Below are 14,603 nucleotides of genomic sequence, written 5' to 3' on the forward strand. Positions count from 1 at the left end.
CAAAGGTAGACAGACACCTGCTCTGGGATCAGTTCCAAGTCCAGGAGCTCTTCACGCAAATGAACAACCAGAGCAGTGCAGAATGACCGCCATCTCTCAGCTCCTCAGAGCCCTGGGCCTGTACCAAAAACACTGTTTAAGTGATTAAGACTAAAGCCCCAGAGTTCCCGGGCCTGCTTAATCTTAGATTCCAACTATTTTAACAAATGAAACCCCCAGCAGGTGACGTCGGAAGGAGGCGAGTGGAGTCCGGGTTTAAAACCGTGGACGCACAGGTGGTTCCTTTCTATGGCCAGGGCGATATTCATCGGCCGTCCTAAATCTGTATGGTTCTCACTCATGCTGGGCTGGGCCAGCTTCTCCTGTGCCCAAGCCTTTATAATTTTGTTACAATACATTTGCCACTCGAAAACTTAAAAACCCCTACACATTTGTTTTTCCCTTCGTTGGTTGCAAAGTCTGGATAAGGGTTATAAAAATATAAAGTAATTAGCCCATAGCTAAATAGTCAGCAACATTACATGGCCTCCGACAGGCACTGCATTTAGTTAATGGGAGATCAACTATGACAAATGGCTGTACTATAGCACCACAGCAGAAAGCTGAGTTTATACCTAACTGCTCTTCAAAACAGAGGATCCTTCTGGACCGCAGAGCCCCTGATGGTGAGTTTTTCTGAATTAAAACAAATTTTGACGTGATTTTTTTAAAGTTTTTTTTAAAAAAGTATAAATTACATCATGCGTGTATATGTGTGAGAGTTTGAGTGTGTGTGCGGTGCGTGTATGTGACTGTGTATGTATGGTTTTGTGAATGTGTGTGTATGTGTGTGTGTGAGTGTGAGAGTCTGTGTGTGGTGTATGTGTTCCTGTGTGTTTGTGTGTGTATATGTGTGTGAGAATGTATGTGAGTCTGTGTGTGAGTGTGTATGTGTGTTACAGTCTGTGTGTGTATGGTTTCTGTGTGTGTATGTGTGCATGTGTGTGTGTATGTGTGTGTGAGAGAGAGAGAGTCTGTGTATGATCTCTGTGAGTGTGTGTATGTGAGTGTGTGAGTATGTGAATGTCGTGAGAGTGTGTATGGTATGTGTGTATGTGAGTGTGTGTGAGAGTGTATATGTGTGTGAGTCTGTGTATGTATATGGTTTCTGTGAATATGTGTGTGTGGTGTATGGGAGTTTGTGTGTATGTGTGTGTGAGAGTATGTGTGGTGTGTGTGAGAGTGCTGTGAGTGTGTGTATGGTGCATGTATGGTTCTCTCTCTCTCTCTCTCTGTGAGTGCTGTGAGTGTGTGTATGGTGGGTGTATGATTTCTCTCTGAGTGTGTGTGTGTGTGTGTGTGTGAGTGTGCATATGGTGTGTGTGTGTGTATGGTTTCTGTGTGTGTGTGTGTGTGTGTGTGTGTGTGAACACAACTTGCAGAAGTTTGTTATTTCCTTTCACCACTGGATTCAAGGTATTGAACTCAGGTCATTGAGTTAGGTGGCCAGTGCTTTTCCTGCAGAGACCCTGCCATCCTGCACTAAGTGTTTTACATGTTTTGTTCACTGGTTAGGAAAGGCTCAACAAATTCTCCAGTCACACCTTACTTGTTCTCAAAGGGAAAACGGCACATTCCTACTTGGAGTTACCCCTTCAAAGGACCAAAACAAAAAAAAATTATGATTTTTAATTTAAAAGGATGTAGGGAGAAAGGAAAAGGAGCCAGGAAAGGTCAGGGGCTCGGAGCCTGATGACCCTGCTTCAAATATCAGCCTGAGTGTATCATGCACCTTGCAGGAAAAGGAGGTCCTGTGGCGGGAGAGGGAAATGGAAGGGAGAGAGCAGCTGTTGGCCACCAGGCTCCACTGGGCCCCAGCAGCATCAGGGTTTTCGTTAAGACGCAGGGACGGCTCTGTGGACACTTGAATGTACAGCTCCTTACCAGGTCCCCTGATCAAACACTTCACTCAAGAGGGACTACTGTTCTGCTGGGGGCAGACCTGCCCTTTGAGCTTCGTTGCTATGGTTGGCTCTGCCTCGTAGCCACAGGCTAGGCTAGGCATGGCATCCTGGCTGCTCACCCTGCCACGGAATACCAGGGTGTTGCTCCACGAGAGGAAAAGTGAGAAGCCGGAGCAGCATGGCTGAGCCTCGCAGCCTCTCCCAGAGCTGCTGGAAAACACCCTCGCTCAGTCCTCCAACCTCAGCCTGCTGACCAGTAAACGCTCCTCTATCCACATCCCCCTCACGCTGAGGCAGTGCACAAAAAAGGGAAAATAGCCCCTCTGTGACTAGACCTCTGCCTACCCCTGCTTCTTCCTGTGGGCACAGCATTTCCAAGCTTTCTTTTTACTTTCTTAACATTAAAACAAATTCGGCAACAGACCCTGCTTGTGTCTCCTGAAGGCTTCAAGCCAACCCATTTGTTCATAATTGCAGGAGGAAAAAAAAAAAACACACCCAGGAGTGACCTGGATGTTTTGAATTTTCCAGAGAGAGGACATGTCGGAAAGGGTGGGTGGAGCTCCACTTGAGGTGTCCAGAGTGAACTGGGATGCCTGTGAGTGCTTGTTTGTCCTTAGAAGAGAGCAAAAGCACCCAGAAATGGTTGCTTGGCATCTGGGAATGCTGTAAGGCTGTAACTTCACTCCCCCCACACACCAGGGCGAAGCCCTACTCCCCTGACTTCTGCAGTGGCTATGTCGTTCTGATCAGATGGACCAGCCCAAAGCCTTTGATTTTCAAAAGCAGGATCTTTTGGGGTCAGGTGTACTGCTAACCAAAGGCCATCTTGTCCTCTCTGTGTGTACAGGAGGAATACTCATGGCCTAGCATGGTCTCCCTTAGCTGCCTGCCTCCCTTTTCAGAACCATAAGGAAGATTCCCAGGCAGACATGAGGATGATGAGAAGTCCCTCTCATGAGCCTGAGGTTGAACCCTTAAAAGAGGACTCTTAGAACCACAGAGCGCCAGGAGGGGAATCTCATAGCTCAGTTGGTAACTCGGGTACGGGGCAATGAGCACTTTCCTGTGGCGTCACTGGGCAAGGTGGGATCTGAGAGGGACAGGTGCATGGCCCCTGGCTGACTCTACTAGAGTAAAGGGCCACTGGTTCCACAGCCACCCACAGCAGGTCACCGGGAGGCTACACCTTGGAGGGAAGTTTCAGAAAAGCTGGATGGGAACGGAGTCCCTTGGAGCCTTGGTCTCACTTCTGCCGGTGTCTCCAGCTCCAAAAGGCTGCAGACGATCAATAAAATAACCTTTGTCTTCTGGCCAGAGGCAGGTCTGAACGTGTCAGGTAAGGCTGGAGTGAGGGCGCATGGCTGGGCTGAGAGGACTCTCAGCATCAGAAGAGAGGTAGGCTATGGCTTCCAGTGCCTATCTGGGTCAGGGATCTCTGCTGCAGCCGTAGGGACAGATGTGGCCCCGTGATGGTATGAGAGACCACTTTCCTCAGTCTTCAATATGCAGCAGACATGTCGTCTCTCCCAAGGACACAGGACTCCAGGAATCCAGGCTTCTTCCAAGCCCAAGTCCTGACCATTAATAGCACAGGGCCTAGGGATCCTGAGTTCCCGTTCTCCATGCTGACCTGTGTCTTCAATTTAGAGCCATCTCCCCTCTGTATGCAGCAGCTCCTCTCTTCTGGTAATTGTAGCTCCCAGAATTTTCTCTTAAGATGTTGGGAGCTTCTGTTCTTGCATCTCTTTTGGATACGGGAGCTGAGGTCATGCATCATGAATCTTGAAACAAGGCCTATTCATCTCTGATCTGACGTATTTTCCTCACTAAATGTCCCAGATAGCACATCACCATCTCTGCAATGCAAGTGTTGGGTCATGGGTTCTTCCCCTTCAGGGCCTGTGCTATCCTGGGAGTGCTGTGTGTGTGTACATGTGTGTGTGTGTGTGTGTGTGTGTGTGTGTGCGTATGTGTGTGCTCACAGTACGTGTGTTCACACATATGGTTGTTACGTTTAGGTATGCACATGACCCCATGTGTACACACGTGCATTGTGCATTTGTCTGTGGGTATCTGGCATTCTTAACTGCCTAGAAGCCTTTGCAGACACTCTTGGGAGGGGGAAAATAATCTGAGAAACACTACCGACATTTTTTAGTGTTTCCTTCACAAAGAGAAGCTTGTCCTCAGGCATCTTTTTAAGTCCTGGATCTCTAGGAAATTTTATTCAGCCACAGAGAGGACCAAAGCACTACTCTGTGGGAACAACTATCTCCATTGGATGACCAGGAAGTAGAAATACTTATATGGGGGCTATGGCCTTCTGGGAGGAAAGAGAGCAGAAAGAAGAGGGAGTAATAGAGGGACAGGCGTGTGTGTGTGTGTGTGTATGCACATGTGTATGTGTATGCATATGTGTGTATGTACACATACATGTGTGTGCGTGTATATGTACACATGTGGTATGTGTGCATACACATGTGTGTGCATACGTATATGTGTATGTATACGTGTGTGTGCATGTGCATGTGTATGCATAAGTGTGTATATGTGCACGTGCATGTGTGTTTGTGTGTGCACATGTGTGTGTGTGTGTGTGTGTGTGTGTATGCACTCTCTGTGTCTGTTTTGGGGGAGAATAAGGGCTAGCTTGAAGTGTATTTTTCCTTTCAGGAAGTCATTTAATTTAACTGGTGAATATCTGCTGTGAGTCTGTGGGTCTCAGTGGGGAAGGGGCTCTGTTCTCCCCAGAATGGAGGGGTCTCAGCATGGGGTTTAGAACAGGAAATGCCCCAGGTTTGGGGGTGATTTTGGCTTTGGACCCTCCAGAAGGTGGCATTTTCCTAACTCTCTGGTTCCTTTTGATGCAAGACTATTTATTACCTGTCCCATAAACCAGGGAGAATTCACACTGTAAGGCTACATGGGAGAGACAACCAGCAGGTAAGGAGCCAGTTAAGTCTGACTTGATGCTAGCCACACAGTATAGCCAGGTGTGTGAGCACAGGGCACAGGGCACAGGGCACAGGGCATAGGGCAGGGCAAGGTTGGGGATGCAGTGGCTTTGAGTTAAAGAGATTCAGGGTGTTTAAGGTTGTAAATCTCCCTATCCTGGAGCACTCTTGCCCATGGTCTGAAATGAGGAGAGAAGTCCCCGCCAGGCAATCCCTTCTCTAAACCCACAAGGTAGTAGTCAGAAATGAGCTTCCTTGAAATGGCTTTTGTAAAGGTTTCTGCAGGCCAGTTTTTCTTTGACAGGACCCTACTCTGTGTTTTCTAAAGAGTTTGTGCCCCCACCAAGATTCACGCCTCCCTGCTTCGGGGCACCTGAGTTCTAGCATCTGTTTCTTAAGTAACAAAACCTCTACCGGCACCTCACAGAAGGCCACCCCTGCATCCAGCCGCACCCCTCCCCCAGTGCTCCCCAGGCCAGGGTGCTCTGCAGACCTGAGCCTCAGAAGGAGCATGCCCAAGCTCTGTGGCACCCGAAATCCAGTATTCCGTCACCCTGCCTCTTTCTTGCAGAAGCTGGAGCTTTTCCTTCTATGTTCCATTTTAACGTCATGGTTATTTATTTCTGTACTCAGTGCTCTTAAGTTGGTCAGAAAGTCCTTTTTCTCTGCTCTCACTATTATGGTTTTAGTTAAAGTCTTAGACGTCTTGATGACAGAGGCCCCGGTCCTGGCTGTCTGGAACCAGTAGGTGTCTGGTGTCCGGTGGATCCACTGCTAGGTCCAAATTGAGCCCAAGATCTAAGGAGACTAAGCTCTCGAGGAGTTCCGTGAGGCAGTGTGCAGGGTCAGGGGTCTCCCCACAGCTTCCTTGTTGTCTTTTTAAATGCAAAATATTTCTCTAGAGTCAAGAGCCTTGAACCACTTTAGAGAGCTTGCAGAGGCCGCACAAGAATGGGGCCTTTGTTACGTGGTCTTCACGAATCTTTTTTTTTAAAGTAAATGGAGCCCCTTTCCCCCGCTTCTCATCAAAATCTCCCATGTAGCCCTAAGACTCAGGCAGAATAAACTGCTCTGCCCAGGAGCTGGTAGCCAGAGGAACCCACCCGTGCTCTGAGAATGGGAGGTGGCTTTGCTGGGGTACTAAGTCTGCAGCATCAAACTTGCAGCTACAAAAAGGGACTATGCAGTGCCCATCACAGTGGAAAGAATGGGAAGTCTTCTCTCCTGATGGGCTTCCAGGTCTGGACCCCAGCCCTGCGAACACGCTGACAAGCCATGAAGCTGAAGGACGCAGTGAACTTAGGAGGGTTTCTGCTCTGAGAAGCTGAGCTCAGAACTGGAGGTTCCTGGGCCTTTGAGGGGACTTAAGTCAGGACAGCTCAGCTCGGTTTACTCCCAGAGAGATGGGAGGCCCTGCCAATGTGAGACCACTTTCTTGGCAGTAGGTCAGGCCACGGTTACGACTTGTGGGCTTTGGATATTTTCCCTTAGCCTGGTGTAGAAGGCACCTGTGTGGTGGTAGACCGGCTAGTGCCGACCCTTCTGGAAACCTTGTTTGACCAGGGCTGTTTAGGCAAGATCATTTATTCCTGTCCACAAGGCATTGGTAGGGAAAGCGGACCCCATGACTCGAGGTCCTGTCTACTCCTGCTGGCCTTTAAAACCACGCCTTCAGTTCTCCAATGCCGTGTGCCTCAGATAAGTTCTCCTGTCCTTTGCTTTTCTGAGGTGTTCTGGGGCAGCTGAGTTTTCCCGGTAGCCCATGCTGGGCAGGTGTTAAATGGTCACCCCTTATGACTGGACAGCTTAGCAGGTGACCTATGACCTTATCAGAGGCTCGGCTGACCCTCATCTTAACACCCACGCACCATGGTGCAGTCCCCAAGGACAGTTTGCAGACACAGAGGCCCCGTGAGCGGCCTAACCTACCTGTTCGTTGATCTGACACATGGCGAGGTTTTGGTCATCACAGGAACATGCTACACGGATGTACTTGAGCCAGCTGCCGGCCCCCGCCTGATTGGCATCCACGCAGAACTTCTCGCTGCCCAAACCTTCAGAGATCTGCTGGAGTAGAAGCAAACTGAGGTCAGTGGTGCCCGCCCTACGCACGCTGTGTCACACCACACTGGCCTCAGGGGTCAGGCCGGATAGTAGGCTGTTTAAGACCTCAGCCAGTTCTAGGCAAGGAGAGGCTCTGTCCACCCAGGCTGGTCCTAGGAACCTCTGGGAGATTGGAGGAGAGAAGAGCACGGTGGCTTTTCTGGTTCGTAACAGAGTAGCTAGCTCTCCCTCAGGTTAGGCAATGACGAGTCTCTACCACGGTAAAAAACCTTCCAGTAAGCTAACCAGGTGTGAGAAAGCAGAGCCTTCTTGTGTCTGCCACGAGCCCTCTGCTAAGGATGGTGGGGGCGTTGAGCTAGAAAAAGCAGGTTTGAAGGGAAAGGTGTTATCAGGGTGTGTAGCTGCACCTGAGTCTGTGTTGTGTGAGCCTATGTGAGCACACGTGTGCCTGGGTGTACCTGCTCCTGTCAGACATTGCACCACCTGAGTGCCAGAAAAAATATTTGTTTCCTCTCAATTGGAAAAAAGTTTCAGTTTGACCCTGGCCTGCACGCAGATGTCCTGCTTCCTCACAGCCTTCTGCTCTCTCTGCTTGGTCTTTAGTTGCTGCTAATCTTCTGAAGTTGGCTTCAGAGACTGGTTTGCTGAACTCTTCCCCCACTCCCCACCCCCAACCTGAGGGTTGCTTGCAAGAAGACCTGGACCACAGGCTGGTAGCTGGAGGTGCAATAGACCCTCCCAGCTCTTGCCTGCTTTGCCCATTTCTGTGGTAAGCTCTAATTCAAAGAATTTGAAGCCAGCAGCAGCTGGGGTGGCTAACTGGGCATGCAAAAGGCAGGATGGCCGAAGGGATGTTGGTGGCTTGGGTCTCCTAGGGCAGGGGTGTCCTAGGGAAGGCGTTTCCAGGTGGGAAGAGTGACCAGGTGGGTAGGACAGAGTCCAAGCAGGCAGGGGTAATCAAGTCCGGTGGACCCATCAGAGGTGGCCTAGGGCCTCCGCCCCGACGGTTTACACTCAGCCTCCATCCTGGCAGGCAGGAGGGTCTCCTTTCGGATCGTCCCTTCACATTCAGCACTGCACACCTTTTCAAGATCCTTGCACACCCGGGGCGGACACTGGAAGAGTTCTTTTGGAAAAGCTCTCTGCACGAAGTCAGCACGAAGCAACAGCCCCAAGCACTCCGTGTCTGTTCCCTCGTCCCCAAGGACTTTGCTGCAAAGTCAGACCCTGAGCACGTTGTTAGGAAGTGAGTCTTTCTCCCCGCCCCCTGCCCGCCCCCTGCCCCCGCTCCAGGCTGCTTTATCTCCCATCTGATACCCATCAGTGAGCCCCCCTGGCTTCCTGACAGAGGGTGGCAATGAGCGTCTGGAGGTACCAGGTAGCAGCAACTTGGAATGTGAAGCAGGAAATCCTGCAGCTCCCAGAGCACGGCTCTGTGACACTGACAGTGTATGTGACAGTGACACTCCCTACTGCCTGCTCCCGGGACCCCATGTGCTTCCTTGGGTGACTAGCGGATTCCCTGGGAGCTTTTCGTAAGCACCGACGCTGTCAGGCAGAGACATGGGTTAAGTGACCGAGTCCTTCAACCACTTGCCCCCATGTCCCCTCTTGGCCCACAATCAGCTCAAAGGACTCATCACTCCAGGCTGGCTGTGGATGATGCCATGAAGCAACTATGTTTTGTGCCTGAAGAAGGCAGGGGGTGGGAGACGCCCGAGGGCAGGTGGTTCAGCGAACAGAGCACACGCTGTGTACAACCCCGCCCTAGGGTCCCGACTTTCCTCTCAGAACCCAAACGCTAGGACTCACACACTGTGGGCAAAGTGTGGAACCCATCTGTGCTCTTCTCTGAGCTTAGGGGGCAGCCCAGGGGGTCGGGCTGCTCTCTGAGAGGCAGGACCTTCAACTCTAGAGGCATCAGGATATAGGTGTGGCCTCCCCCTGCGCCCTGGGGCTCAGGCGATGGGTGTCCAGGGAGATCTCCCCAGGGGTCTGAGCTCAGCAGAGGCTGTCCCACCCTAGCTGGGACCTGAGAGTCAGTCCATCCGGAGTTCACTCAAGGCCCTGCCACTCAGGGATTAGACAGAGCCTTTCCTGCTTCTTGTATATCCTTGGAGGACACTACCGTACTCCAATCCAAGGGCAGCCTAACCCGAACACTGCTGGGTGACCCCACAGCCTGGTAGGGATGAAGGCAGAGTGAACAGTTTGCTACACGTTGAGGCCATGAGGGCTGATGTTCAAGAGGGCTGATGTTCAAGAGGGCAGGTCTCCCACTCTCCAAGAAGTGGGCTCAGGGCACCAAACCCTAAGGAATGCCCTCCATAAGCACTCAGGATCTCAGAGACTCTTCCCAGCTGACACTGGAAACTGTTGAGGAGAACAGTGCACAGGTTAGTGGGACATCTACCTTATAAGGCAGTTTGGCCCCCCCTCCCGAGACAGGGAATGAGAAGGGCTTGCTTCTGAGGGATTGGTGGACCCCTTCCTCCCTGTCAGAGGGGTCAGGGACTTCCTGTGGATCCCTGCCACATGGATGTCTGAGCAGATGGTGCAGAATCCTAGGTCTTGTCTGTTGCCCTCTCCTCATTCTGTGTGTCCTCTTCTTTCTCATTTTTCTGTCTCTGTTTTTATGTTTATAGTGCCAAGCCTGGAAGGAGCTGGTTAGTGGCACCGTGAATGACCAGGTCTCCAAACAGGGCTCTTTGTCCCAAGGACTTTACTGGTATTTGGTGGTCGATGTCTCAGAGTTGAGGCTGATTTCCCCAAGGACGATCTTTACTAATTAGCTAGTAACAACTATGGCAAAATGTTTGGGAGCTTGCTGGGATCCGCTGGCCATATATGTATGCAAGCAAGGTGTGTACATGCATACACATGCTCATGGGTATACGCATATAGCTATGCGGGTATGTGTGCATTTGCGCATGTGTGTACTGTGCACACAAGAATCTTTACTTACATGGGTACGCATACGTGCATATGTGTGTGTGTGCCTGTATGCGTGCACTCAGGGGTCATAGTCATGGTATGGTGTGTTTTTTTTTTTTTTTAAAAAGACAAATTCGGTCCTATGAGAAAGTGACCTAGGCAGCTCTTGCTAGTCCATGACTTTCCCAGGCTTCTGTTGCTCACTAACTCCTGTCCCTCTGATGATTGCTTCCCTGGCAGTCCCTAAAGATTTGAGAGAATTCCCTTCTCCACGTGGTCACTGTAGGGCTGTTATTCCTTCTTTCAGAGAACAGGTTTTTCTGTGTCTGAGGGGTGCCAGTGACTAAGCTGCCCCTCCCAGGAAGGGAAGAGCTCCTGTCTCAACCGTAACAGCAGTGGACATACTAGGAGGAGGGGGTAGCATTCTATAAGCCCTTGAATCCACCACACAGGCCTGGCTTTTCACAGGTCTCTGGCACTGCATCCTTGGAAGCAGACTTTGCTTCCTAGCTGACAGACCCTCAGGCAGCCCACTGGGACTCTGCACTCTGAGGGTTCTCGGGATTCTGAGAGGAAGGCCTGGGGGTTGGATCATCAAGGCCACAGCCACAGACAGCTGAGCACGAGTTCCTGACCGCACTGGAGTAACGAGGACCTGATGCTGGAGGCAACAGCATCGGCCCAGCTTTTTCTGATCTGGAGTCTGGCCTCTGCTTGCACCTAAGCTCCAGCGGGAGTTGTGTAGCTCTGATGGTTCCAAAGGATGTCTGAGAGTCCACAGGAGGCAAGAGAGTGAGGGCTCACGTGTTAGGCACTGCTCACGGGGAAACACAAAGGGTCGTGATCTAGGGTGGCGGTGTTCCCGTGGCTGTTTTGCTAGCACTGTGGAGCTAATGAATCTCATCCAGATTTGGAGTTCAGTACCTACCCACTTGAAAACCTGGCTCCGGGGTTGCTGGAATTGAGCCTGTGGACTCCCATAATTGCTGGCGGAAGTGGCCCTTTTGCCCATTTGCCCCGACTTGGCCTCTCGGCCCCCACGTTCCTGCCAGCTTCCCCAGTTCATCAATCACCCCCATCAGGAATGCTGAGTTAAGAAGGGAAGGGATTGGAAAAAAAAATCCTCATAACCTTGACAATTTTTTTTGCACATCATTTGAGGTTTCCTGCACTTTTAATTTGTGGTTCTCTGCTGGGTGAACTCTTTCACATTTAATGGGCATGGCCAGGGGCTGGCTCCGTACGGGATGTGCACACAGGCGGGAACGCAGAGGCATCTGTCGTCAGCTCACCTAATGGATTCCCGGCCTGCAGAAAGGAGTGAGGCCTGGGAGTCACCCCGTTGGCCTGTGCCCTGCGGCTACAAGCATATTCCCTAGAAGCTCACACTGTGTTGGGCGTCTGCAAGACTGATACACATGCCCTCTGCCACCCTCTTCCACACCTTCATGCACACTTGGGCACGCACACACACACAGAGACACAGAGGCACACGTGTGAGCACACATGCAACGTCCGTGATTTATGACATTCACGAGGAGCCAAAACAGAAAGTCCATTCTTGGGACAGAAAGAGGAGGGCAGGCCTTCTGGAGACACCTCAGTGTGGCGGACACGGAGCCTGAATGAGCTCATAAATCCGGTCCTGACGCTCATTATGGGCTTGGTGGTGACAGGACCAAGTGCTAAGCAGAAACGGGATGGAGTCTATTGCTGCCAGCAGACAGGAGCCTGGCTGCAGGGACCGGGAGGTCAGGGGCCCATCTGCTCAAGCTGAGAGGGAGGGAATCGAAGGCTAAGAGGGAGAGAGGGGTGGAGTATGTTGTCTGGGTCTGTCTGTCCCCTCTGACCTAGGCCTCTGCTGGACAAGTGCCAGGCTTAGTGGTGCATAATGGGAGTTACAGGGAAACTCCAGAGCACAGCTCAGAGTTTAGATGCTGCAAAAGGAGGGCTGCTGCCTGACCAGGGACTCTGCTGACAGGTGGTGGTGATATCCTAATTCCTCACCTGGAGAACTTGGCTCCTGTGAAGTCATAGGCAGATCCTCTGGGCTCAGAGCCACACCGAGAAATGTGTGTCATAAAAAAAAAAAGTCACGGAATTTTACAATTTTTTTTTGTATTTGTACTTGGGCCCCACGCAGGCCTTTGAAGATCTGAAGAAAGCCACATACCAGAAGTTACTCAGACGTCCGAACGCCTTGTGAACCCTCTGGGGTTCCCAGCATTCTTGCACTCAGGGCTCAGACTCTGTGTGCAAACACCCCGGGCACACGGCTGATCTCTCGAATGTCCTCAGTCACCCTGTTCGATGGAGTCGCAGGGTACACGCCTTGAGCACCCAGTGGGATACTGGCCTCCATTCTAAACTTTCTCCCGCCCTCTGTACTGTGCTAACCTTGACTCTCGCTTTCCCTCTTTGCTCTCCTTTGGTCCTGGCTCCGTCTAGCAGGAGATGGTCCTCCCGCCAGCATCTATGAACTGAAGGAAGAGGGCAGGACAGTAAAGGGAAAAGGACTTGGGACTGTGTGCCTTGCCCGAGTGACTCAAACCTCTAGGCTTGAGATTTACCTATCTCAAGTAAACAAAATGGCAGAAGAGGAGCCTTGGAAGCCTGGGGCTGCAAGGGCTCTTCCTTGCTGTGGGTGGCAGAAGCTGGGTCACCAGCCTTTCCCGTGAACTTACTACAAACCCAACTGAGGGCACCTTTCAGCTACCCTGGCACCACCCTCGAAGTACAAGCACTGCGGCCTGAGTGGGGTATTTGAGGTGGGGCACATGGCTCACCCATCTTGGCAACTGTGGTTTGTCTTAATGGTCACGGGCTGCAACCCTGAGCCACATCGGAATCAAAGGTCAGCCTCATAATTCACACCAGCATTCTGTGCTTTACACAAAGCAGAGGCATGAGACACCGACGGAGCCCATACAGAGGCTAATCACAGACGGGGTGATTAGCAACAACGGGTGGGAAAGGGTCTGGTGAAACCCGGAGGCTGGCAGGTTAGACACCCCTACTGTTAGCCCTTCGGGTGGGTGAGGTCCTGCAGAAGTGAGTGTACAAGGTCTAGGTGACCACCTCTCCCTCTGGGGAGCCGACCCAGACCATTCATCATCCTCAGCTGGGTCATGTGGCTTGTCTAGGTCCTGCCTCAAAGTCCACTTTGGAAACCAGAGTCTCTTTTCTGATCCCCAGTCCACGGCTACCCGCACAGGTCCTGAGCTCTGGATAGCCTGTTGGAGATACAAGCACAGAACTAGCCAGCATTCTTGCTATGTACATGTTTCTGAACACTGACAGTGGTGACCCTTGCTGACTCTAGGGAAAAACTGAACCTGTGGGTTGCCTGCTCTTGAGCCCGCCGCCACAGATGCTCAGAGCAGGGCCCCCTCCCTAGTCTTCAGAATGCACGAGGAGAACGGCTATTTCTGGCCATTGGGAAGCCCTTCGGTGGGATTGTGGGACACAAGCAGAAGGGGGGGGGCAAACAGCCCTTGTAGTGAGCATGGAGCAGGACACCAAGTAATAGTCTCTGCTCTGTGCCGTACTTTCAGAATGCCTCTGCCCCAACTATGGGGGTCTCCACTGTCTGTAACATTGGATGCGTGCAAGCTCCCCTATGGAAAGTGCATGGCCACTGCACACCTAGTCTGAGGCTCTTGACAGAACAGACCTGCTGCTAAGCAGCCTATGGAGCTGGGAGTTGCTCATAGGTGGGGGGAGCCCTGGGTCTTTTCTCTGAGCGATACTCCTGTGGGATGAATAGCTGCTGTAGCCCACTCCCTGAGGATGAGCGTGAATAGGATCAGCGAGATTATACAGGAGGGCCAGGGGAGATGGGGGCTCTCCAGACAACTTTCCCTCGAGGCGGGTGCAACATACTCTCAAAGAGGACGCTGTGGTGAACTCAAAAAACAGTTCTACAGAGACAAACATCGTACGTCACAAGCAGATCCTAGCAGCATGCACACAGAGGATTTCAGCTGTTCCACAGAGGACAAGGTCAGAGCCAGGATTTGAGGGAGGTGATGAGCCTGAACCTGTGAGGAGAGGGACCATAAACCCTGGGAGGAATGGTCCCTGCAGCTCACTGAGACTCTTGGACTCACAGTATCTAGTTGTCCAGATGTGGGTCCTGTAGGGACTCTTCGGATCTCACCAACAGGTGACCGACCAATTTCTGAACTGCAGTGGTACAAATACTCTAACACAGTGGTTCTCAACCATCCTAATGCTGTGACCCTTTAATACAGTTCCTCATGGTGTGGTGACCCCCAACCATAAAATTACTTCTATTTGCTACTTCATAACTATCATTTTGCCACTGTTTTGAACCATAATGTAAGTAATCAGTGTTTTCTGATGGCCTTAGGTAACCCCTCTGAAAGGGTTGTTCACACACACACACACACACACACACACACACACACACACACACCCCCGAGGTTGAGACCCACAGGTTGAGAACCTCTGCTTTAAGGTATTATGGGTATAAATGTTCTGCCCTCCCCCATGATGTTCCCAACAAAGCACCAGCTCAGAGAGGCCTCTTCTACACGGTTGAGTTCAGCCCCCCACCTCACCCCTTTCATGCTCTGCCCCTTACGTGGTAGAAACACCTGGCTCTGGTTCTGTCACTGCTGGCTGACCCCAGACCACAAGCACAGCTACATCTGTGGCCATGCCCTTTACAAAGGCCCTCTGA

General features: G+C 51.5%; 1 protein-coding gene across 11 annotated transcripts in view; it reads right to left on the bottom strand.

Moving 5' to 3' along the window:
- Prdm16 (PR/SET domain 16) overlaps positions 1-14,603 on the bottom strand; it is a 324,097-nt gene that overhangs the window by 42,977 nt on the left and 266,517 nt on the right. For 7 of the 11 annotated variants that reach the window (XM_039111366.2, XM_063287044.1, XM_039111367.2 and 4 more), the window contains 1 exon segment: positions 6,830-6,967. In XM_039111366.2, coding sequence (XP_038967294.1) covers positions 6,830-6,967 — 138 coding nt within the window. 11 annotated transcript variants of the gene reach the window in all.

This window comes from Rattus norvegicus, chromosome 5 (assembly GCF_036323735.1).
Source record: "Rattus norvegicus strain BN/NHsdMcwi chromosome 5, GRCr8, whole genome shotgun sequence".
In the NCBI taxonomy this organism is placed as follows: domain Eukaryota; kingdom Metazoa; phylum Chordata; class Mammalia; order Rodentia; family Muridae; genus Rattus; species Rattus norvegicus.